The sequence below is a fragment of the Thermobia domestica genome, chromosome 2 (assembly GCF_964235325.1).
Source record: "Thermobia domestica chromosome 2, izTheDome1.hap1.1, whole genome shotgun sequence".
NCBI classification, from domain to species: domain Eukaryota; kingdom Metazoa; phylum Arthropoda; class Insecta; order Zygentoma; family Lepismatidae; genus Thermobia; species Thermobia domestica.
Genome location: NC_137455.1, coordinates 76,912,338 through 76,936,881, shown reverse-complemented (window position 1 = coordinate 76,936,881; position 24,544 = coordinate 76,912,338). Strand labels below are relative to the sequence as shown.

At 37.3% G+C, this 24,544-nt stretch overlaps 1 protein-coding gene across 4 annotated transcripts in view; it reads left to right on the top strand.

The window, feature by feature from the left end:
• The window catches only part of LOC145672908 (uncharacterized), a 196,141-nt gene that overhangs the window by 80,643 nt on the left and 90,954 nt on the right, over positions 1-24,544 (top strand). For all 4 annotated transcript variants that reach the window (XM_081742138.1, XM_081742131.1, XM_081742121.1 and 1 more), the window contains exon 2: positions 9,544-9,605. In XM_081742138.1, coding sequence (XP_081598264.1) covers positions 9,544-9,605 — 62 coding nt within the window. The remainder of the gene's footprint in view (positions 1-9,543; positions 9,606-24,544) is intronic.

Here is a 24,544-nt window from a genome sequence, read left to right as displayed (position 1 = left end):
CCGCTGATACATGCTCGAATATCCTTATCCGGGCACATCTCCAGACATCTGCTTTTGGCCTGCGTTCCCCTGATTTTAGAATTCCAGTTACGAGTCAACAGCTGATTATTTTAAACAATCATCATTCTTATGCAGTAAAAAAAGAAAAAAAGAGGAAGATAGAAAAAAGAACTTAATTTAAATTTCCTATAGTTGAATCTGTAGGCTAAAGGAGACTGAAGTAAATAAGTCATGAAAGAATTGGCAAAGTGAGAAGTGGGAGAGAATAGTAGAACCTTGAGGAGAGAACTAATAAACATAATGTCCATCATAAATTCATACAGCCTGAAGTTGAACTTTTTAATATCAGGAACCACTGAGTAATCCTGCCTTCTATCATCATTGTTGAACAATATATCATTGAGCGAATGAGGTCTAAAATAATTATTATTTAGTTCGTTCAATAATGATTGGCATGCCCCCTATAACAAAAGCACTGGGTATCCTGCAAGTGCACGCAGACCAAGCAATGCCGCGCGAGTGAATAATTTGATAATGGAGCACAGGAGAATCACGTTTGATGAAATTAGAGAAAGAAACAGGTTTACCACGGGGTTCCCTCTACAGTATCATTCATGAGGATTTGAAGTTGCACAAGGTATGTGCACAATGGATGCCTCATGACTTCACAGTTGCGTAGAAACGAAAGCGTATGAAGATTTGCTAGCAGTTGATGCAACAGTACAGTGAAAATCCGACCGAGTTCTTTGAGCGTCTCTTCACCGTCAACGAAACTTGGTTCCTCTACGAGACTCCAGAAAAGAAACGCCAGTCCATGGAATGCAGGCATACTGGAAGTCCTCTTCCCAAGAAGGCACGGATGGGACTATTCGTGCGGAAACAAACGGCGATCGTGTTTTGGGATCAGGAAGGGATACTGCTGGTGGAATGGCTCCCTCCCAATGCGTCAATGAGAGCTACTGCAGTTCACTGCATAGACTCCGCCGACGCATCCAACTACGCCAAGGAAAACGAGGCCGTGGCGTTCTTCTCCAACACGACAATGCACGGCCACATGTCAGTCGCCGGACAATTGCCACAGTACATGAACTAGGGTTTAGTGTACTGCCGCATCCTCCATATTCGCCGGATCTGGCTCCCAGCGACTATGCTTTATTAGACACAATGAAAGAGGGCATGAGAGATAAAAAGTTCGACACAAATGATGAACTCCATGCATTTGTCCGCTAGTAGCAGAGAGATACCCCCAAAAGAATGGTTTGCTACACAAATAAGGAAGCTTCCAGAACGGTGGCAAAGGTGCATAGACATTGCCGGGGAATACCTCTAAAATAAACTGTAATCGTTTGTTCAATAAATGGTTCGTGTGAAAAATTAATTTTAGTGCCAATCATTTCTGAACGCGCCAAGTACAAGTACTGTTCAACAGTGAGGGAACTCCGAAGACACCAGCTGATAAAAATATTTTATAAGGTTTAGAAACTACAACGCAGGATCGTAGAGAAGGGGGTGGTGATCCGAACCCCCCGCTTCGAAAGCTGAAATGAAAAGAATAAGGAAGGATGAAAAAACGAGAAAAAGAAGAATCAGCGTTAAAAATAGAAAGCTGCAGCAAGCTTTTGGTTACTTTTTCTTATGAGGAGATTTGTATTACTTGCAATACATGTCGAATGAGTGGGATATCCTGGAAAAGTCAGGGAATTTGAAATTTCTAGAAAAGTTACGAAATTCTCAGAATTTCTGCTACTAGTCGGAAATTTCAAGCTTTCGAAAGCATAGTACCGTTCTGTAACAGTGTGGGCATTTTTATCATAATTTTTCGTCATCGCTTCTCTGCAGTCCATCTATTTCAGAAACAGTTTTCTACTACTCCTTTAACCTGTCATTTGGAGCAGACCGTAGTTGACGGAATAATGAAAACAAAAAAGTTATCTGCAAAAAATTTCTGTTAATATTGATTCAACCAGGCCCGAAACCAGTCATAGAGGTTTAGGGGGGGGGCAATGAATATGTTAGCGAGGGCAAGTCGTTAAAAGTTCTATATCAAATATCTAAATTGTGTTTTTTTTGTATTCATAATAGTTATTTGCATTGAGGTCTGGAGGGGCCACGAAAGTTTAGTGGTTGGTAGGTCCCCTAGCCCCCGTCTGGTTGCGGCTTGGATTGGACAAAGGAACGCAAATATTGTAAAATATTTTACAAGATATTATTGAATATGTACTTCTTATAATGGTGGATATGTACTTATAATAATTGAGGTAGTAATGAAAGGAAAATTGTTATATTTGAATGAACGAAGGAAGGAACATTAATATTTTAAAATCTTTTTCAGTACTTTTTTCTTTTACTTGAGATTTCTTCATAGTTTGTTATTAAAATACTAACATATCTTCATTTTATTGTCCTAACAAATCAATATATGTTGCCAGTAAAATAGTTTAGATTGATCGAGTTCCTGGTGTCATAACGACAGTATTTGTCATCCCCCCATTACGAAATCCTGGGGAACGAACCAATATATGTTGCCAAGTTTAGAATGATCAAGCTCCTGGTGTGATGACCACAGTATTTCATGTCACTGATCCTCTCCCTTTACTGAATCCTGGCTACGTGTCTGTACAACGTAAATAATTGTAGTATTTTATTTACTTATTTATTTTTGGTATTTTGAAAATTTAATAATAATAATAATAATACGTTGCAAAATATGTCAAACAGCTTTAAAGGATATTGACAAGTAACGACTTAAGTTGAGAAACATTTAAATCAAAACTGAGTTGTTTTAAAGCAATAAAACATTTATTGTAATCGGTTATCGCTCTTGGTTGAATGTTATGATGATCATTACTTTCCTTAAGGCTAATAAAATCCGCCTTTAATGTGTTTTACATGGAAAAATGGCTTTTATAGATTCTGCAGCCATGCTTTCAACTTTAAAGTCTGAACAGTGAATATATCTGAGTCTTTACTAATAATTGAAAAATAGAATGAAATTTCTCGTTTTACATCTATATTCTTTAGGCTAAAAGAGACGGATGATTAGTGAAAGTGAATGATTATAAAAGAAATGTTACAATGAGAATGTAGGAGGAAACAGAGAAGCCTAAGAAAACCTACAAATGTCATGTTGTTCACCATAAATCCACATGGACGGGGATCGAACCAGAACCCTTCGTAGTAAAGATGAACTATTGAGCCATCGTGTTCCCTACTAGTGAGTGGATTGGAAACCTTAAATTAGATTATTAAACTCACAGTTGCATCGGTATTGAAATGACAGGTGGGTGTTGCAGGTAGATAAATTTGCATTGAGTAACATTAAGAGGTAATCTTTAAATAAACATTTTTCTTAAATTCAAAGTACTGGAAAAACAAAAATGTTTCAAAGTACTTTTTTCGTTGAAGTGTCCATGTATACTTGAAAAATTCAATTAAGTAGGGTATATATATACAGAGGTTCGACAAAAAATCTAAAACGTTTGCAAAAGAGTGAAAATCATACCTGGTATGGTGTGGGGCCTCCTTTTGCGTTCAAAACAGCTTGGATCCGACGTGGAATGGACGTATACAGCTCCTGAATGGTGGTGTGTGGAATTTTGTACCATTGTTCCTCCAAAACATGCTCCAGTTCCTTAAGGGATGCTGGTGGAGGGTAATGAGACCGAACACGCCTTTCTAACTCAGACCACAATGGCTCAATGATGTTCAGATCTGGTGATTGTGGGATCCAGGGGAGGTGTGATAGCTCCTGGTCATGCTCCTCAAACCATGATTTCACCGTTTTTGCAGCGTGACAGGGTACCAAATCATCTTGGCAGATGCCATCACCATCAGGGAACAATATTTGGGCCATAGGTAGAACCTGGTCCCCCAAAATGGCCTCATATGCCTTAGCATTCATCATTCCATGCAGGAAAACGATGGGACCTGTAGAAAACCACGATATCACTGCCCATACTGTAACAGAACCACCTCCATGCTTTACAGTTGGGAGCAGACAGTCTGTATCATAGGACTGCGACGGTGTTCTCCATACGTAAACATGGAAACAAGGTGAAGATCGATTCATCGGACCACATTACGTGTTTCCACTGCTTATGAGTCCACGCCTTGTGGTCCTTGCATGACTGGATACGCCTCTTCGCATTTACTGCTGTGACCAGGAGTTTGGCGATAGCGGCCCTGCCATAAATTTTCATTGTATGAAATTCCCGTCGCACTGTTTTCGATGAAACCGGGTTCTGTAGGCCGGAATTGAATTCAGACGTAATTTTCATTGCAGTGTCTTCTTTTTAGCTGCTAAAATCCGTTTTAATGCCCTCCAGTCCTTATTTGACAGGATTGTCTTTCGACCACTGTTGTGCTTTGCAGACGTCGTTTACCCATGAATTGTGTATGCCCTCGTGACATTGGCCACAGTGCCTTTCGATACCCCCACAATGTTCGCCACTGTTGCCACTGAAGCTCCAACCAGACGGGCACTAGCGATCATGCCTCTTTGGAAGTCTGTCAGGTCGCCCATTTTACCGCACCACTTTCACACCATGACAGGTGAACTGGTTACTGCTGACGGAAGAGGAAGGTACACATGACACATTGAAAACAAAAAACGATCGGCAACAGCAACACGTGTTGTACAGTGGAGGGCCAAACTTATGTGTCCTGTATGAAGTGTTTTAGTTTTTTTTGTCATCCCCTGTATATATAATATACTAGCAGCGTTCACCCCGCTTCGCTGCGGTCACCCCGGAACGCAATAAACTTTGTTACTTAGATAATTTTTACTTTTTCGCTTTCAAGTGATATGATAAAAACCATAGAAGATTGCAGTAAATCTTAACATTATATCGCCTGTCATTTATGTTAACCCGCCCCGCTTCGCTGCGGTCATCCCGTTGCTGGCATATTGTAAAAGTGTCTGTAAAAATAAGCAAATCAATTAAAAAATTTTAAACAGAAGATTCAAGCTATTTTCCGCTGTATATCGCCTGTCATTTATGTTAACCCGCCGAGTGACACGGTCATGCGGGTTGCATATAAATACGTTTATTTTTACCTATGATGAACTAACAAAGGATTTGTGGACACCTGAATGGTCAGTTATCTCAAGACACTGGTAATTAAAAATTAAAGTGATATGATAAAAACCATCTAGGGTCCAAATCCTAATAACCCCCCAAAAATGAAAGAAATTGGTTCAGCCGTATTAGCGTGATGAGCGGACAAAGGATTTTGTACGTTCTCTTTTATATATATATATATATATATATATATATATATATATATATATATATATATGTATGTATGTATGTTGTAAACTTCCTGTTAACCGAATGTTTAAAAAAGGTTATAATTCAATAAATTTTACTTCCAAAATCAGAAGTTTCGAGCATAAGCTGCGCCTATAATAGTTGAACGAATACTGCATATTGAATAAAGCACACTAGACTATCACACTCAACTTACCTTTACTGTATTTACGATGTAGAGATATCAAGACAAACATTTTCGTAGCGATTGGTTATTTTGTTATTATTGTACAGTATATTACTGCGGAGCATAAGGGCAGCCACATGACTTTATTACTTAGAAGATGGGCGGGTAAGTCGACGAATTTTTAAAGAAGGGACGGTTAAGAGAGTCCACCGTATACATACGCCAGTGTTTTCAACAACTTGTTGCCACCGTATGGAAGTCCGGAAACGAATGATTCTCTTTGGGTTTAAAACAATCATAAGAGCTTAAATCCTGTAAGTATGGCGAGTGGGAAATCACAGTTACGGACTATTTCCAAGATTGTTCATACAATAGATCGCTTCGTTGTTAAGAACCATCAACGGAGAAGGCGCTGCTACAGGGTTACTACGACTTCCACTTCGATGGCGAGTTGCTGAGAACGCTGGTGACCTCATTGAAGGACAGTAAAAGTTTCACGCAAGTATCTTTTTGTATTAGTAGTAGTTAAATAGTTGCCACTATTAAATTTCCAAGCCACGCACATAAGGTAAATCTTATCCCAAACCGAAGAACGTAACTGAAGACCATGCAAGCTTTACAATTTGCGGTAAGTCATCTGATAGAAGTTTATGAATGAAAATACATTTAGAATGTTTAGGTTTAGTATAGTCATGTACTTATCTAAATACAGTAGTTAGTCTGTAATACACTGAAAGCATCGTAAAAGACAAATCATATTTTCTATTATGAATAATGCTACTAAGTCATGCATATGCCTGTAAATTAAAGTACGAATTAAATTGAATTTATTCGTCCTTGTAGGTAATCGCTTTGTAAATTACAAATGAATTCTTTAGAAGGCATAATGAGCAGATTCGTTGCTGAAATGTTCACCAAAAGCTAGACGGAAAAAATAAATAAAAATTAAACGAGTCAAAGTGCTCCTGTTGACAGGATTTGGGCGGGCTGCGAAACTTCTGTTTTATTTTTCGTTGTAAAAATAAGAGTGGAGTAGCTTGTTCAAATAGCATTGTAGAAATTCCAATTTCAACGAAGAGAAGCAAGAAGGAGTAGCATCTAAATGACAAAACCAGTAAAAAATATGTTCATGGTTCCCCTTCCATCTAATTTTGAACAAGCAGTTAAATGGTGCGTGTGCATTCCAATGAAACTTAAGATTCATTGAATGTTGAGCATCTTATTTTTCCTTTCGTTGTTTAAGTGGATTAGGGATGTGTCACGTTTTCATTCTTCCTGATCAACAATGGAAATGTGGATTTTTTTGAGACTGTAACTGATTAACATTCTTCACCCTCAGTTGATGAAAGGAATACTAGACAGTTGTAAGAATCCAGTGATCAAAGGTTAAAAATAATAATAAAATAGGGTTACATACTTGCTCAGCATTTTGCAATTTAAAATTAAGCCCATAAATAATGCTCCATTAAGATGCCCGTATCATTAGTTTTAGTCTTTTCTTTGCTGCTGATTTCTAGTTGTATTCCGCATCACATCACAATCGATCTATTGAATAATGTACATCAAAAGCTTTCAACCGCTGGTCCGCGGACCAGCACGTCCGCGAAATCATTTCTAATTAGTATCACTAAGAATGTGGTGCTTTATATTTTTTCAGTCTCCAACATTTGCCAGTCCGCGAGTATCGAAACGCTGAAAATCACTGATCGATGAAGAGATCAAAGCAGCATCATGCGGCCCGGAGTAGCAGTATAGTCATGTACTTATGAGAGCTACTATTAGCAGTTAGCAAAGAATAGTATTGTTACAATACTAGAACCAGTTGCTACAGTTTAATTTACCATCATGATATTTATTATTGTCGAACAAAACTATGTTAAATACAACTTTAGCCATTTTACACAACGTTTGCAACAAGTTAAGTTTAGTAAATAATGCTAAAGCTAATAAAAGGATTACAAAAAAATTAAAACAGCAGTAATGAGAGGCGACCGACAAATTACGTTGAGTACCTTTTGAGAAAGAGAAAAATCAAATCGACTCAGGAAGTATCACTGTGTAATCGAGTTGAAAGTCAGTTGGAAGGGGATTTTTGTGTAACATTCTGATTTTGTAAACGTATCTGGAGGTCCGTAGTGAGTATGTCTAACATGCCATCAAAGCTAATATCTTTTGAGCCAGTGGTTCCGAACCTGGGGGAGAGTAAGTGAAGAGCCATCAAGGGAACGTAAGCTATTGACGGAAACAAAATACATTCGTAATTACAAGTGTTATGAATTTTGTAACAAGTGTTAAATTAAATACCGTACAAACATACGACTACTGAAGATGAGACCTGCTGTTGTGAGAAAGGGTCGTTGTGAAATATGACCTCGAAACTTGACAACACAACAAAAAATTCTTGCGCCAAGTGCCACAAATTGATATGCTTGGAACATGACAAATATATGTGCACAGACTTGGTTCAAAGTATTGTAAAACAGGTACGTTTCTATATTCTTTGAACATTATCTGTGACCTGAATTTTTCTTTAATTGTATTGAGTATTTATCTTCATTGTTTCGAGTTGTTTTAGTGCCTATTAATTGCCTATTTTTAAAATTTTAAGTGCCAATTTTCCAAGTTTTTAATTCTTAACATTCGGTCTCTAATAATAATACTGATGTAAAATGGTATGCGGAAGTTTTGCAGAAAAGAAATATTGGTGAGAATTATTATTAGGTTTGAAAATGGAATGCTGCATCTGAAATCGCAAAAGTGGTGTAGCAAGTAGGAGGCGTGAATTATGAAGGTTTCACAAAGTGGGACACGAGATAAGTAAGGTTGTTTTAGGCGAGTGATAGAAGAATGTTTGTGTTGACCAAGCTCAGCATTCGTTCGTACAGTCGCACAATAGGAAGTCGTATTTGTAAACTTCAAGTGTACGAAGGACGTTCAAGTTACAACCTCGCATGCCAGGATATGAGTGCATATCATCCCGTCTGTCCCAGAATACCGTCAGCATCTTTGCTTGCGGACGGTTGTGTCTTGAATTTTTCCAGCGGCGGCAAGTCTTGATGCGTCTATTCCATGCTGGAACACTTCGACTCTGGAGTGTAATGATGTACACAGCTCTAATCGCAGATGATTATTTTTGCAAGGAAGTTTTCGCCTTCTCTCCGAAATCGCTGCAGATGAGACGTTTTCCTTACACTGCTTCTGGTATAACAACATCTTTGGGACCCATCTGGCAGTGATTCTTCGGAAGCGCAAGTGTTCGTAGATGATCGTTTCCACACATCCCACGCCGATGTTTGTTTTCGCACTCAAATCTGTAACACTGGTGCGTCGATTACTCAGAATGATCTGCTCCACACGACAAATGTTGGTTTCATTGACTTCAGTAGCTCGGCGTGCAGTACAGGCGATTCTCACGGTGTCGTGGAGCAACAACAGTGGTTTCGTTGAGAACGGATTCTCTTCTTACCTTGAATTTTGAACACCACTTGTACACTTGCAACTGAGAGAAAGTTTTTCGCCATATTGCACACAATCTTCTGAAGATTTCAACAGGTTTCACGCCTTCCTTAAGGAGGAACTTGATACAGCGCTGCTACACTGGAACCGCCAGCTCAACACTGCCAGGCGTGTTGCTATCGTTCATCGCCGCTCTCTGAGACTATATTTTCTTAACTGCCCTTTGTTGCAGAAGTATCAGAACTATTGTGCTGCCAAAATGTCTTGAGCCGTGGCAAAAATGCGAACTAAAGCTCACACCCTCACATACCCACGCGTTGAGCCAATAAGGGTTCAGCTGTTGCTAAGCGAGAGAAAGCGAGTGGAATTCCTTCAGCCGATAGCAGCGCTTGCAACGGAAGACTAGGGATCAAGTCAATGAGGTGTATCTATACCCTATCACAAGATGGTACACGGGCGCCAAGCTGCGCACAGGAACACCTGAATATAAATTGAACGTCCATCGTACTGTATATACTAGTCTATGTCTCAAAAATAGTGAGTCTACGAAACAAAGGTTTCATTTGTTTAGAAAATTTGCCTCCATGAATAATTTAGTATGTATATTTCTGTAGTGTACTGTATAATCGCAAACTTTATTTTTGTTTACAGCACAAGTCCGAGTCAACTTCAAGAGGTGACATTAGATCAGCAACTCGATGGGACCATTCCGTGTAAGTATATTCTACTTCATAACTAACAACTTACGAGTTACTAACAAAACACCATAATGATCATGGATACAAATACATACTGGATTTCTAAAAATCATTATTTCTTGCATCTTATCACAAGAATATTTTATTAAACGACTAGCTGATTTGCCCGTTCTTTGCACGGGAAGGATAGTTTTATGCAGTGATGTAAAGCTAGATTGTTCGGTAAGCATACGCTCGACCATTTTCAAGAAGATTAATTATATTCAAAAATTAATTTCAGACGGGTTCACTTATTTTCCTGTGATACAATTACAAACATGGTTTTTATTTAGTTTTTTTTTTTAATATATATATGTAGTTTCCACTAATTTGGTTCCGTTTTCTGTAGTTTAAAGAGCATTACGTTGGTCGTTAAGCTTTAAAAATAAATTTCATTTTTCCTTTACTAATTGGGCCATTTCTGGTTTCAAATCGGTATTAAGTAAGGTTCCCGTAACAGAAGATAGCTTCATGTGTTACATTTGCGTGCCATTGTAATAGTAACTTTCTGTTCACATTATATTAAAGAGATACAAGTTAGAAATCTATCTTTGCACATATACCATTAAAGAATTCATAACTTGGTGAGGAAATAAGAAGCAGTTACAAAAGAGTTGATGTTTTAATATCTCCCGGTTATGCTCAGGCTAGCGGAGACGGTTAAATGAAGTGTGATGATAAATACGTAATTAGCAGAAGGAAAAGTGCGACCAGAAGGAAAACAAGACATTAAGAAAATCTATTTCTGTTCATTACATAATTCATATAATGCAATTCATGATTAAAGCAGAAATTTTAAAGTTTTTTCCTAAAGGTTTAAATTAAACCAATTCATTGCAAATCAAAAAGCAAATAATAATAGTAAAATTCAGCATTGACTAGAATTTTCGAGGCAGACATTTCTTCTTCACAAATGAACATTACATGCTCTGCATCATATCACTGCATAGCTCAACTTTAACAATCCAGACAATCAGTGGTTAGAATAAATAAGACTTTTAAAAACAGCAAAACAGGAGATCATTGTGTGAGAACATAGACAGGCGGCTAAATAATACATTTTATAATGTGGAAAGCTCATCATTGCTCGCTATTGTTAAGTTGAAAATTTCACATGTGAATTAAAGGAAAAGACACTACTGGAATGCGGAATATAAATGAAAAAGTCCTGACTGACTGATCAACGCCCAGGCCATCCCGCTTAAGCTAGGAACTTGAAATTTGGATTGGGCATAGGATTTAAGATCCCACTAAGAATCAATTTTTGGAAATTCTACGGAGAAAGGTTAAGAGGGGGTGGCAATTATTATTATCTTAGAATGTCGATATCTCAGAATCACTGAAGGTTACAGACATGTTTCATTTAAAATAATTCGACACGGGGGTGTTTTATTTGACCTAGAAAAAAAAAAGAAAAACGCGGTGGGTATTAGAATTGTTATAATAAGATGTTCGTCCGTATCTTATAATCTCTTAAGGTTAAAGACAGAAAATTTGGTATTTAGGCTTTGTATTTAAAATAAGTAAAAACGTTTTTAATCTTGTTTTTTTTTTTTAATTTCACGTAGAAGCAAAGAAAAAATAGAGAGGATTGCAATTTTATAGTAAAATGTCATATCTCGAAATCTGTTAAGATTAAAGACATGCGAGGGATACGAGAAGTGCGAGGCCGTAGGCCGAGCAAATTCGGGGAACTAGGGGCAAAGTCTCCAGCTAGCCGAACGCTAGTATCTATAATAATTAAAAAAACACGTAGTATTAATAATAATAAATTGCGTGAATATTGCAATTTTACGGACCTTGTTTTCTTTCTTTTGAAAGGCTTAATTCTTAGCGGCTGACACTATGAGTATACAATATATAATACGTAATTCTTCATATAACGTTGATTTATGGTTATTTTTTAAGAATAGATCAATTAACATTTAAAGTCAATTGACTTTAATATCCTAAATCACCCATTTCCTAGCGTGACAACTGCTCAACAAATTTGCCGAGTATAGTTAAAACTCGAGAAATAGGATGAGTAGTGACCTCGAATTTGTTTTAAAACAAAATTTACAACTTTATTCATTTTTCCTATGCTGTCCTTAATACGCGGAATGTTTCTCCATACTCTAATTTCCATGTTGTCAGAATATGTTACAAAGTAAGTAACTGTCTTTTATCATTATTTATAATCTTACTTTATATATATATAGTAACATAGTTGTGGTTGTATAAGGGTCCAGAAGAAACTAATTTTAAAACCATAATAAAGCATAATTTTAGAAAATAAAGCATAAATCGTAATTCAAAATATATATAGCACAATTCTTGGAAAATTCTGTTTAACTGTAAGTATAACATACTGTATTAATATTTTTAAAAACCAATATTTCCAATGCAAAATCATTGAGAACATAATGCAACAATGAAAAGCTTATTTTTATTTCTATAAAATTTCGGTGTAATTCTTTGAGGGGAGAAAAGAGAAAAAGGAAAAGAACTTTGTCAACAATGAATAGTTCAAAAGAACTCAGTATATTGTTATGTACACCTCTTGAACTTGAGCACTTTCTGTACTTTTTGGTGGCATCTTTTACTTTCCCTTTCTATGTATATGCACTTCTAAGGTGCACACAAGTGATTTAAAAAAAAAAAAAAGAGCAAAGCATATCTCTTTATAGCACATTAAGTAGAAAGTTCATTAAATATGAAAGAAACTGGTTGCATAAAATATTAATGAGTAAAACAGGACATTTAGAATATTTAATGATAGTAAATATACATTTTACACGATTAGTGTAACATAATGGTTGAAATTAACAATAAAGCATAATTTGAAAAAAAAAACAAACAAACACAAACAAACAAACAAAAAAAAAAAGCATAATGTGGGTTGCTCTAATAATCACAAATTATATTGCGAATTTCACAGTAATGGAATCTTGCGCTAACAAGTTTGCTTCGTTTTCCAACTGTTTGTAGTGGTCAATCTTTAAAAATATTATAGAATTATTCCGTCTCTTCTTACGATTCTTACATCTTGTTTTAGGTAGCTTGTGCTTGACAGAATTTGTAAGGCAAAACTTCGTTTCCATAGCGACGATGACAATGGCCAGTGGGTCGATTTTGTCTGTTCATCTCGTTTTCTTTCTTTTAACAATGGTGTGTTTGACGTATATATTAAAGGAGCTAAGTTAATCGGGAAAATGCACAAAAGACGATTCATTTGTACAGTAACAAGGAAAAAATGTGTTTCCCCATTATTTCTTAGTATCTTCGAAATCATCAATTTGAATACCTTTCGGTTTCTTACGAAAACCGTTCTTCTCTAAGTCAAGGAACTTGGCTCGATAGATAGAAAGCAATTGACAAACAAAGAGTAGGAGGCTGCTATATTTTTTTGACGTAGAAAGAACGTAATTCTATGAGTAGTACCGGTACAGAACTGGTCAGTCTGAACGTAATTTATTGGCAATAGGATTGTTAATGGTAACGAGACTTAAAATATTTGGGTTCCGGTACCAGAACCTATATAGAAGAACAGAACCCAAATACATTTCGACATATCGACTCTGTTCCCGAAACGACAATCGTGTTTTGGGTTCTGGTACAATCCGCGGCAAAAAACCTGCAACATGAGAATATAAGTTTATTGTGAAATGACGAAGTCTTTTGCTCCAAAATAAGTGTGCACGGGAGGAGGCCGAGGTTTATCCTGGCGTGATTCGTTCCACTTAGACGTTATGTTCATTCCCTGTGTTGTTAGGCGTAGTTTCACAATAAACTTACATCCTCATGTTGCAAGTTTTTTGCCGCGGATTGTACCAAAATTTTAATGCGGTTCTGATCACACCTCAAGACACTTAAGTTGCAAAATAGCAGTACTGATTGTTTTTCGTAATAACTCAATGATAGTTTACGCCAAACTATGAGGGTGGACAACAAGCTAGGGCCGTCTATTGAGAACATTTTAACACTAGAAGGACCGGATGGGTCAAAATGACCCATCACCATATTTTAATATTCCACTGTAAACGTACCTGAAATACTAAGTGAATAATATTTTATGAATTTGTTAATGCTATTGGCCTTAACAAATTAATAAAATATTATTTACTTAGTATTTCAAGTAGGTTTACAGTGGAATATTAAAATATGGTGATAGGTCATTTTGACCCATCCGGTCCTTCTGGTGTTAATTTATAGAGGAACATATATGATGGCTGAGGTTTGAGATCACACTAGAATGGTTAAGCACTACAAACACTTTAACAAACACAGAATTTGAACTATCGATATGCATATTCTTATTTCTCCCTTTTAAAGTGTTGGCAAAAAGGTACGCAGTATTTGAGAAAGCAAAACAATATATAGTATTCAGGATATTACGTACACAGCAATATATATTAGCAAAGATTCAACAGTTGGTTTAATGGAAATTCCCGTTAATGCAAAGTTCTGAATTTTGGATTGAGTATTGGGAACGTGTTCCTATCCCATTAAGAGAACAGAAAATAAGTCATTCATTTAAGATTGTGTAATAAATAATGAGAAGTAAAACAATTACCTTCCTTCTCTAGAAGTAGCGGATGTGATTATAATCTTTTGTTTGAAGACGTTGCAGACCATCACACCCAGGAAGATCTCGAGGGAGTTTTCGACAGGAAACATTTGTCAGCCTTATGTACCATACGGATACAAGCTACAGTATATATTTTTTTCTTTCTAAGGCTAAAAAAAAAAAAAAAAAAAAAAAAGCTGTAGAGAGGAAACTACCAAGTTTTTCTGTGGTTTCTTAAATTTAAACCAAGAGCAAAAACATGTCGAGACACCCCAGTGCTTCCATACCCTTTACGTTATCTATAGAAGAACATACAAAAACTGTTCTCGCGGTAACCCTCCTCAGTTTACCTTTTTATTCCGACAAACGGGAAAACAAACAAATCATCTTGCTCTTTTGCATGTTGATGTAGTCCCCTTGAACTGCTGTTACGGGCTTGTTTTCGTAGTTTCAGCGTCAGTCTGTGCATTTTCCATCCTTTAAGAAAAAAGGGGGTAAGTGTTCAAATTTTTGTACGAAGAACAGAAATAAATTTTCAGTTTAAAAGGAAATACGGTCGAAGGTGTTCTATCCTTAAAACAATATTCTGAATAAAATTTATTGTATTTCCTTTCTCACAAGGGTGTTATTTGTTGCAATTCCGTGCTCACTATACGACAGTGGTTCCCAAAGTAGGGGTCACAAACTTCTAACAGAAATTACAGAGGTTGATTCTTTTATATTGAGCCGAATTTGAATGTGCCATTTACCTAGGAAATACCGTGTTTCACCATCGATTGTGTTCAATCTAGAGACTACATGTACTGACTATTGCCCAGCATAGGAGTTTCCATTGCAGGACCATGGGTTGCATCCACTTCTCTTTACAGGCTTTCCCCTCCATGTAGCAAACCGTCATTGTCGGACAGGGAGTGGAGCTGAAAGGGCGGCTTCATTCTCATGCATGCATCACCCCTCATCTGTGTGTTCTCGCATGTCTTCTCAGCCACAAATACCCTACCAAACTAGTAGGTGGTTGGTGAAAGTCTTGGGAAGTGATGGTCTGTGGACATCTTCCTCCATTTGGGGTGGATGTGCACCCATCTCAGTCTGCTATTACGGGCGTTCAGTATTTGTGTTGTCCAGTGTCTGAGTACTGAGTATTGGAAAATATAAAAAAAAAAAAATACCAAAAATATCAAAACATAAAAAGTAACAGAAATAATAAAAGCACACAAAGATAAAAAAAATCCGCACCTTTGTTCTCTTGAGCTGCTGAAGGTCTATCTTTTTGATTCGACAGGTTCTTTCTTTCAGTCCCAATTCTTGTTCCGAGGCCATGTGTTTCTGTCGACAGGAATGTCGACAGAAAATATTTGGAAATAGGAACGATTATCAAGAAATTAAAATCTGGGAAATCGCTGGAATTAGATGGTGTAACTAACGACATTTATAAACGAAATAAGGATGTCTGGACTCCATATCTGTCAAGGCTCTTTGATTATACTCTTAAAAAATACAGACAAGGGCCCAATAAATATAGGAGCATATAGACCGATCTGCTTGCTAAAAACATTAGTAAAATGTTTGAAAACAATAGCCAACTGCAGTTTGGATTTAGGGCAGGTAAATCAACAAAGACGCGCTAAATGCATTTAAAGAAATATTGCAGACAAGTAGCTCCCAGAGGAAATATGCCCTAGCGCTATTTGTAGACATAGAGGCTGCCTTTGATAATCTTTGGATACCATCACTAATACATAATTTAAAAAGTATAGAACTTCCATAATACCTGATAAATATAATCAAAAACTACTTTCGTAATAGATGAATATTAATACAACTAGAACAAGACGATATAACTGTGAATAACGAAAAAGGAGCCCACAAGGCTCAATTCTGGAACCACTAATGTGGACATACAGTTGCAACCATGCCTTGATAAAATAAATAATAGCGAACAAATAGACAAAATAATAGTGTTCGCCGATGATATCGCCATAATAGTATCAGCTAATTCTAGAAGAGATTTAGAGGTGAAAACAAACCAAGTACTAAACGAATTACATAATTGGTGTACTGGCTTCAAAATTAAAATTATCAATTAGAAAAACTAAATACATGTTATTCGGAATAAAGCTGCGAAGATCCACCAATTAAAATCGAAGATCAGAAAATAGAAAAAGTAACAGAGTTTAAGTATTTGGGGGTCAATGTTAATGATAGACTAAACTTTTGAAAACATATTCAATATATTATTGAACGTGGGAATAAAGTGACAAATAAATTACTAACAATTGGCATGAATACTTATAAATTACCTATTCAAACACTCAAACTATATAATGAAACTCTACTCTATGCGACTATGAGTTATGCAGCAAGTGCATGGGCACACAGAATTATTAACAATAAAAGGATAAAAGAAAGTATAAACAGACCTAAGAGAAACTTATAAAGTTATGCGAAGCCTAAAGCACTACACCAAACAACGCTCTATGTATATTGCTAAACGTAAAATCCTTGAATCTCATAGTCGTACAATGAGCCTGCAATTATTAGCTAAAGAAAAATAACCAAGAAAAATAAAAGAGTAATTGGCAATGAGGCTGCAACTAAGAATGACATCGAGATAGCCATTGAAAACATATGAGATCAAGAATGGAGGAACTCAACTAAATCTAGGATGCTATTCAATATAATAACAGTGAATTAAACAGATGAGAAAAGAATTAAAATACCTTGACCCAGCATCAGGATTGATACACTTCTTCAGTGGGCATGGACCCTACGAAACCTACCTAAATAAGATCAAAGCAAAGGACAACCCGTTCTGTAAATGCGGAGAGTTAGGGTCACACGAACATCGTGTCCTTTGGTGCCCACTGTTCGAAGATGGGTTACCAGAAAGAGATTTGGAACAGATAATCAGCAACGAAAGGGATTGCAAAATATTAAGCAGAATCATACAAGCATACTCAGAAATGAGGAGGAAAAGTTATAACAATGGAAATATATAGGAATCAAATGTGGATAAAGTGTAGATGGATGCGCTTTGGAGAAATTGGACCCCTCTCAAGGACCGAAGTCACCGGAATTCCGTGCTCCCCGGGGGAAAGAGTGGATGAGCCAGTGCATTCCCGGGCTAAACCTGGATCGGAACTCCGAATGCGCTGGATGCGTGTGTACGAGTGTGTATGTGTTCATATTAGGCGCTTTTTGTGTGTGCGTGCGTGTGTTACCGGAACTGCTACCTCGCTAGGGGCTGGATGACAGGAGAGTCTCAGACTGGAATAAGGTTAGTCGGTGCGCGGATCTCAGTCCGGGTACAGGTGGTAGGATACAACGGACCAGGCCTGCACTAAGTGCTCTGAGTGGGCTCTGGACCCCAAACTTGTATTACTGAAGATTACGTGACACTCGACTGAGAGCACTCCTGCATCGGACGAGCATAAATTATAAGGAACACTAAAACTAATGTAGCCAAAATGAAATTGTGTATGATTATAACTAAATTGGAATGTGCTGAAATAAGTGAGAAAAGTGAATCTGTGCAAAAGTGGATGTGTTTGTAGCTAGTGATAGTGCGTAGTGTTAATCAGTGTTTACGGTGAAATTAGAAAAGACAGGGAAAAACCAATTAGTAACCTAGTGAAACACAGGAGAGAAGCTCAAAATCATACCGGGATTAACCAAAAATCATACAGGGAGAAACTGAAGGAAGAAGAGTAGATCAAAAATAAACATATAAATAAATAACAAAATAAACAAATAAATAATATATAATAACATAATTAAAGAAAAGTATAAAAACTGGAGAACTGGGACACCAAAGGAGGAAATGAATAATATAAATTAAATACAACTGATATTGTAAATAAATAAATGAATGCAAAAACAACAAATAAATAAAGATAAAATATGCATAAACAATCAAAAATAAAAGAATATTAAATAAATAAAAACCATAGAATAATTAAACATTAGCAAACAATAAACAATGTCATGTTAGGTTAGGCTGGGTTAGGTTAAGATAGGTTAGATAGATTAGTAAGTAATAAATAGTAATAAATTTTAATAAAATATTAGGATAGGATTAGGAACTAATGTAATTAGTGAAGAGTCAAGCTCAATGGATATAGCACTTAGGGAAATTATTGTTAATTTTTCATAGTTTACTGTCGTTTGTTGTTTGCTGTGGTTTGTTTTCCTTTTCCTGAAACGTAATGGACAATGAATAAAGAAAAGAAGAGAAATGGCAATGATGACAATCCGTTCCGGTTTTAATTTTCACATACCGGATTAGAAAGACAGGCCTGAGCCAAACTTAAAAAAGTTTTCTCTCCGGAGCTTCAATCTGAAGCGTGCAGAGTGGCCTAACTTTCGGTGTTTCACTATCGTCATGTTTTCCGTCTAACTGCTGTAGCAGAGGCTTTCGAGCAGACTCTTCTCAATGTTGCTCGTGATTCCATTTCAGAATGAAGTGGCGATGGTCCCCGCCGCCCAGTTCCTTAGTGCTCTGCGGAAATCCGTGAGGTTGTCCTGGTTCATCGGCAAGCTTTTGATATTCTTAATCGTCATCCAACTGACGAAAATCTTGAACGATTCCGCGTTCTGCATGCTCTCCAAACGCTAAAGCTGAAAAAATTGTTTCGTCCTTCAGTTGTCGAACACACGTGTCTACAGAGTGGCGTCGAGTTCGCTCTCTTACTGGTAACAATTCTGTTGATGTACCAGCTTTACTTCTGAATGGTGTGTTGTAGAGACTAACCCTCAGAGATAGCTAGCACTCTGGGCCATTACTTTGTGTCTATCTCTGAGTCTGCACACTACCATGCAGCGTTTGCTCGTTTTCGTGCAAGGCTAGAGCGGAACCCGTTAAACTTCCGTACTGCGAACAGCGAGAGCTATAATGCCCCGTTGAGTTTGATTCTGCTTTCCGTGAATCGTCCAATACTGTTCCAGGACTTGATCGCATCTCCTATCAAATGTTGCACAACCTCTCCCGCGATACACAGCTTGCATTATTGCAAGTATATAATCGCTCTGGTGAGAGGAATTTTTTCCACTCTGTTGGCGTCAGGCTCTGGTTCTTACCATCTTGAAACCAGGGAAAGTTGCAACTAATCCCATGAGCTACAGACCTATTGCTCTTACGAACTGCGTCTGTAAGCTCTTTGAACGCATGGTAAATACGCGCCTGGTGTGGGAGGAGGGCGGGGTGAAAAGTTCTCCGCCTGACCCAGAGATGGCACTCCAATCAGCAAAATTTTATTGTTCTTGCCTGGGGCGCTTTTCAGTTATTCGTATAACAAGTGTCAACTTGTTCTCTCAAGTAGTTTGTGTACAGGCATTGTTGCCGTTAGACGTCTTGCGTGTTAGTTATGAAAATGGATAAACTTGAATATCGTGCAGTAATCAAATTTTTCGTTTTGGATAGATTAACCCCTACGGAAACTCATCCGAAGTGTACGGGGACTCTGCTCCTTGCATGACAACCGTTAAAAAGTGGGCAGCTGAATATAATGTGGTCGCACATCCCTCGAAGATGACCCACGTGAAGGAAGGTCGAAAACCGTAACCACACCGGGAACAATCGAAAAAGTGTATGATATCGTGTTAGACGACAGGCGAGTGAAAGTGAGTGAGATAGCTGAGATTGTGGGGATATCGAAAGAACGGGTGCGAACATCTTGCACTAAGAACTAGGGATGCGAAAGCTCTACGAGAGATAGGTGCCGCATTTGCTGACTGGCGACCAAAAGCAAATGCGAAAACGATTTTCGCATCAATCTTTGGACCGATTCAAAAGGAATCCGACCGAATTTGTGCGGCGATTTGTGACAATGGATGAGACATGGTTTCACCACTACACGCCAGAAATGAAACAGCAGTCCAAACAGTGGGTGAAAGCCGGTGGTGGAGCGCCGAAGAAAGCGTAGACGATCGTATCGGACAGAAAGGTCATGGCGAGTGAGTTTTGGTATGCGAAAGGGATCCTGTTATTTGATTACCTTGCAAAAGGGAGAACAATTACAGGCGAATATTACTCCAACCTTCTTGACCACTGGATGCCAAAATTCGCGAGAAGAGGCCTGGCTTAAAGAAGAAGAAAATAAACTTTCACCAGGACAACGCATCTTTCACCAGGTGCACAAGGGTGCGTTGGCGATGGGAAAACTGTGGGATTTGGGGTACGATTTGCTCGGCCATTCCCCATATTCTCCTAATTTGGCATCATCGGATTTCTATCTGTTCCCAAACTTGAAAATTTTTTTTGCTGGGAAGCACTTGACATCGAATGAAGAAGTTTGAGAGGGTCGTGGATGACTATTTTTACAACCTTCCAGACTCTCGTTTTCGGGAAGGAATACTGATGTTGGAGAAACACTGGACCAAGTGTATTGAAGATAAGCAGTTGCACAGACTATTTCTTATGAAGTTAGTTTGGCTTCGATTTTATTGTGTTTTGTATTCTTAGCTGAGAGGGGAGATTATGTCGAAAAATAAAATTCTTGAACTTAATTACGCAGTCTTTCATTGTTGGGCCTAGAACTTTTCGCCCCGCCCTCGTATTTGGAATCATTCGCTTCTGACCAACTATCAGAGTGGATTTCGCTCTTTCCGAGGCAATACCACAACCTTGCTCATCTCGAGGGGCAGATTCATCATCTTTGTCAACGGGAACCTCTTTATTTGTACTATAGTTTTTATATTATACATCCAGCCTCCGTATTTATACGCAAATTGTAAAAGAATTGTAGATATCAATAATTGCTTTTGATGGTCCCCTTGAACTTTATCTATGCCTTGTTAGATATTTTCATTTCGCTCAGCGCAAATCATTTAGGAAATAATAATAATAAGGAAATTAGTGAAAATTATAATTTTTCAACAATTATTTCGAGTGGTGCACCACAAGTAAACCTGCACGATAAATTAGCAAAACATACCACATCAGTTGTCTGTTTTCATTTTCTGTCACCTGATGTCGCTTAAATCGAAATCTTACGAATTTTCTTTTCGAAATAGAGCGTGCTCTAAACAAGAGAAATCTCATAGGATCATTCAGAACACAGAAAAAGACATGCGATCTGATGTCATACACGTTGAGATTTTGACTAGAACAAATCGTAAGAGATTTCCAAGGATCTATCCTATAGTGTACAGTATGCCTAAATGGTGTATCGCCCTCTCTGGAAACGAGAACGCACCCTTTGAGAACCACTGAACCACTTCGGTAAGGTGTTTTGGATAATCTAGATATGTTGTCTTGAGACGCTCAATTGTTTGTAAATTACCGCTTCTCGCTGTTTCCGTTTAATGGCGATAAACATTGAAATCGGAAATTCTAATTTGAACCACTTCCGGTTTGAATAAAGAGTTAATGGACGAGACGGAACCTTTTTTTGGGACGCTGAATCGATTGTAAAAAAATCCGCATCTCCATCTCTCTTACCGTTTCTGCGATTATACTTGTCAACAGGCGGACGTATGAAGCCGTTCTATAAGACTTTCGACACTTACACATAGCATAGTTTGGTAGTCTAAAATCGGATAATCATGTAAAGTAACTTGTACTAAGGTTTACAAGTTACTTTACATGATTATCCGATTTTAGACTACCAAACTACAGAGACATTTTTAAGAATAATACATTTTCTTCTAAGCTTAATGAAGTGGAAAGTGAGGCTTGGGAGGCCTTTCGAGAATTGTGCAGTAACTTTCTAGGGAATCATAAGTCACCTGATACAAAGACATTGTGGGCAGGTTAATTACTTCATTTCGTAACATGGGATGTACTATATTCCTAAAGTTACACTTCCTGTATTGCCACCTGGACTTCTTCCCTGAAATTTACAGCTTGGGGGAGGTCTCTGACGAACACGGGGAAAGGTTTCACCAGCAAATAGCTACCATGGAGAGGCGCTACAGTGGTAAATGGAGTGTGAATATGTTGGCAGACTTCTGTTGGAATGTGACACGCGAGACACCCTGTAGTAATTACAAGAGGAGTAGGAAAACCAAGTGACACGTAAATGTTTAACTTTTTATGCAATTTTATCTGCATAATTTATATTGATATTTAAATTATAACGTGCAAATTATTATGGGTGGAGAATAGCATCTTTGGGGGGATATTGAAACACTCCCTCCTCCCTGAAAACTGGTACGTTCTGGAGAAAAACGGGTTACGGATTCGAACTCAGGAGCTCGAAACCTATCGGAATTACCTATTTTCGTTCGTGGGAGCGAAAAAAAAAAGTTTCATTTTGCCGACCAGTGTTTTTATGCATCGGGGCAATTCCGATTACTTAAGCACAAGTCCGGCCACCTCTGATCGAAGTTACCCCGACTCGCCATTTTATACTAAATAAAGCCAGGCAGGCTAAACATTCAAATACACAGACTAAAACGTAGAGCGTTAATTTGCTAAAAGAACATACTATGGAATATTGTACGGCTTATGAGACTCTTAGAAAAATAACAAGTACTTACTACACAAAATAACCAGACCAAAATTTACAAGGAAAAGCAAAAAAAAAAAAAAAGTCGAAATCATTAGCACAGAACAATTGAACAAAGGTCCTTCCTCTTCATAAGTACTTTGTGACTCCTGCTAGAGAAGAAAGCATAGTCTGAGTCACCAGATCATGTCATCTGATGGTAATTCAATGATCGGAATTAACTCACTGATCGGCATTCCCCACAGTTTACTTTCTTTCGTTTTCTCTCTCTAACACACACACACACACACACACATATATATATATATATATATATATATATATATATTGGCGGATCCAAGGGGGCTATAGCCCCCCCTTGACGCTCAGGTATACACTGGATAAAATGGAATCCAATCCTGCTTTACACTAGATAAAACGGCAAAATATGGTTTAGCCCCTCCCTTGATCATATCCTGGATCTGCCCCTGTATATATACTTAGTACTACTTAAATTAATTCTTACGTACTAAAATTATGTGCAGGTTTACTTTCAGCGCACCACTCTAGATAACTGTTGAAAAATTATAATTATTTCACTAATTTCCTTCTTATTGTCTCCTAAATAATTTGCGCTGGGCGACATGAAAATATTGCACTTAGCACATAAAATTCAAAGGGACCATCAGAAGTAATTGCTGAAAAATTACACTTCTTTTATTAATTATGTATAAATACCGTGTTCGGATGTATAGCATAAAAACTACAGTGCAAAAATCACAAACCTATCTGCTAGGTGCCTACTAAAAAGCACGAATGTCATGTAACCGAGTCAGGACAGCGTGAAGCTGGGGTCCCGTGTGACAGCGAGGATGCGTCTGAACAGGCGCGTTAGCGACGGTAGGTATACGTGTAGCGAGGGTAGTAAAGATAAGTGGGTTTTGGCAATAATACGACTTTCAATAGCACTTGTCACAGTTTCATATTAGTAACACTCCACTTGTAAACATAATATACAGCTTGTGTACACACTAAACAAATACACTATCGGTGGGAAATAGTACCGGTATCTAATACAGTCTTATTTCATATGCACTCACTTATTTTATCCGTCGTAAAATACTTGTAATGATTCTACACTAGTAACTCTACACAGGTAAACCTAAAATACAGATGTATTACTTTATATTTAATTCTATTGCCTGCAGAAATGTGTTCTTTATAAACATGTTTTTTCAACCAAAGTATTGAATTTTACCTGTAAGTCTTTGTAAATGTGGTGCGCCAAAAGTAAATTAGCATCTAAAATTATGTATCAGAAAATGTAATTTTCAGGAAGTAAGGGAAACTTAAATATTTAAATATATTTGGAGAATAGATCAATATAATCAAACGATTAACATTTCAACTTAGTTTTTCTGAAGAAAATAGAAAAATCAATAGGCTAAAAATCAGAGATGGCATAGGTATTCAACACCGTTAATAAAAGTCATGCATTTTAATTTACTGACATTCATTGTTCTTTCATTCGGAAATTTTGATAAATTAGGCGAAAAAATAACGCAGAAACCTTATACCTACCACTTTATTGATAATGGCATTCAAATACACACACGTCTCAAAAGTTCCTTGACATAGGGTAACTGTTATTATCAGAGCTACAACAAAATGTAAGAGGGGAAAACTGTCTCCAGATATGACGTTTCCAGTCTAAAGTCAAAGTTTTTTTTTTTTTTTTAAATCGGACGAACCGTTATGGCTGTACATTCTGTATGCTCCCAATGTTAAATGAAAATGAAACGTTATTTTCAGTTATAACAGTTATCGTATGTCAGGGGACTTTTGAGACACTATATATGTATATAATATACAGTATTACTTAACCAGAATATAGATATTGGGTCAAAAATGCGTTTCATAGTAGCATTTGCTCATTCAAT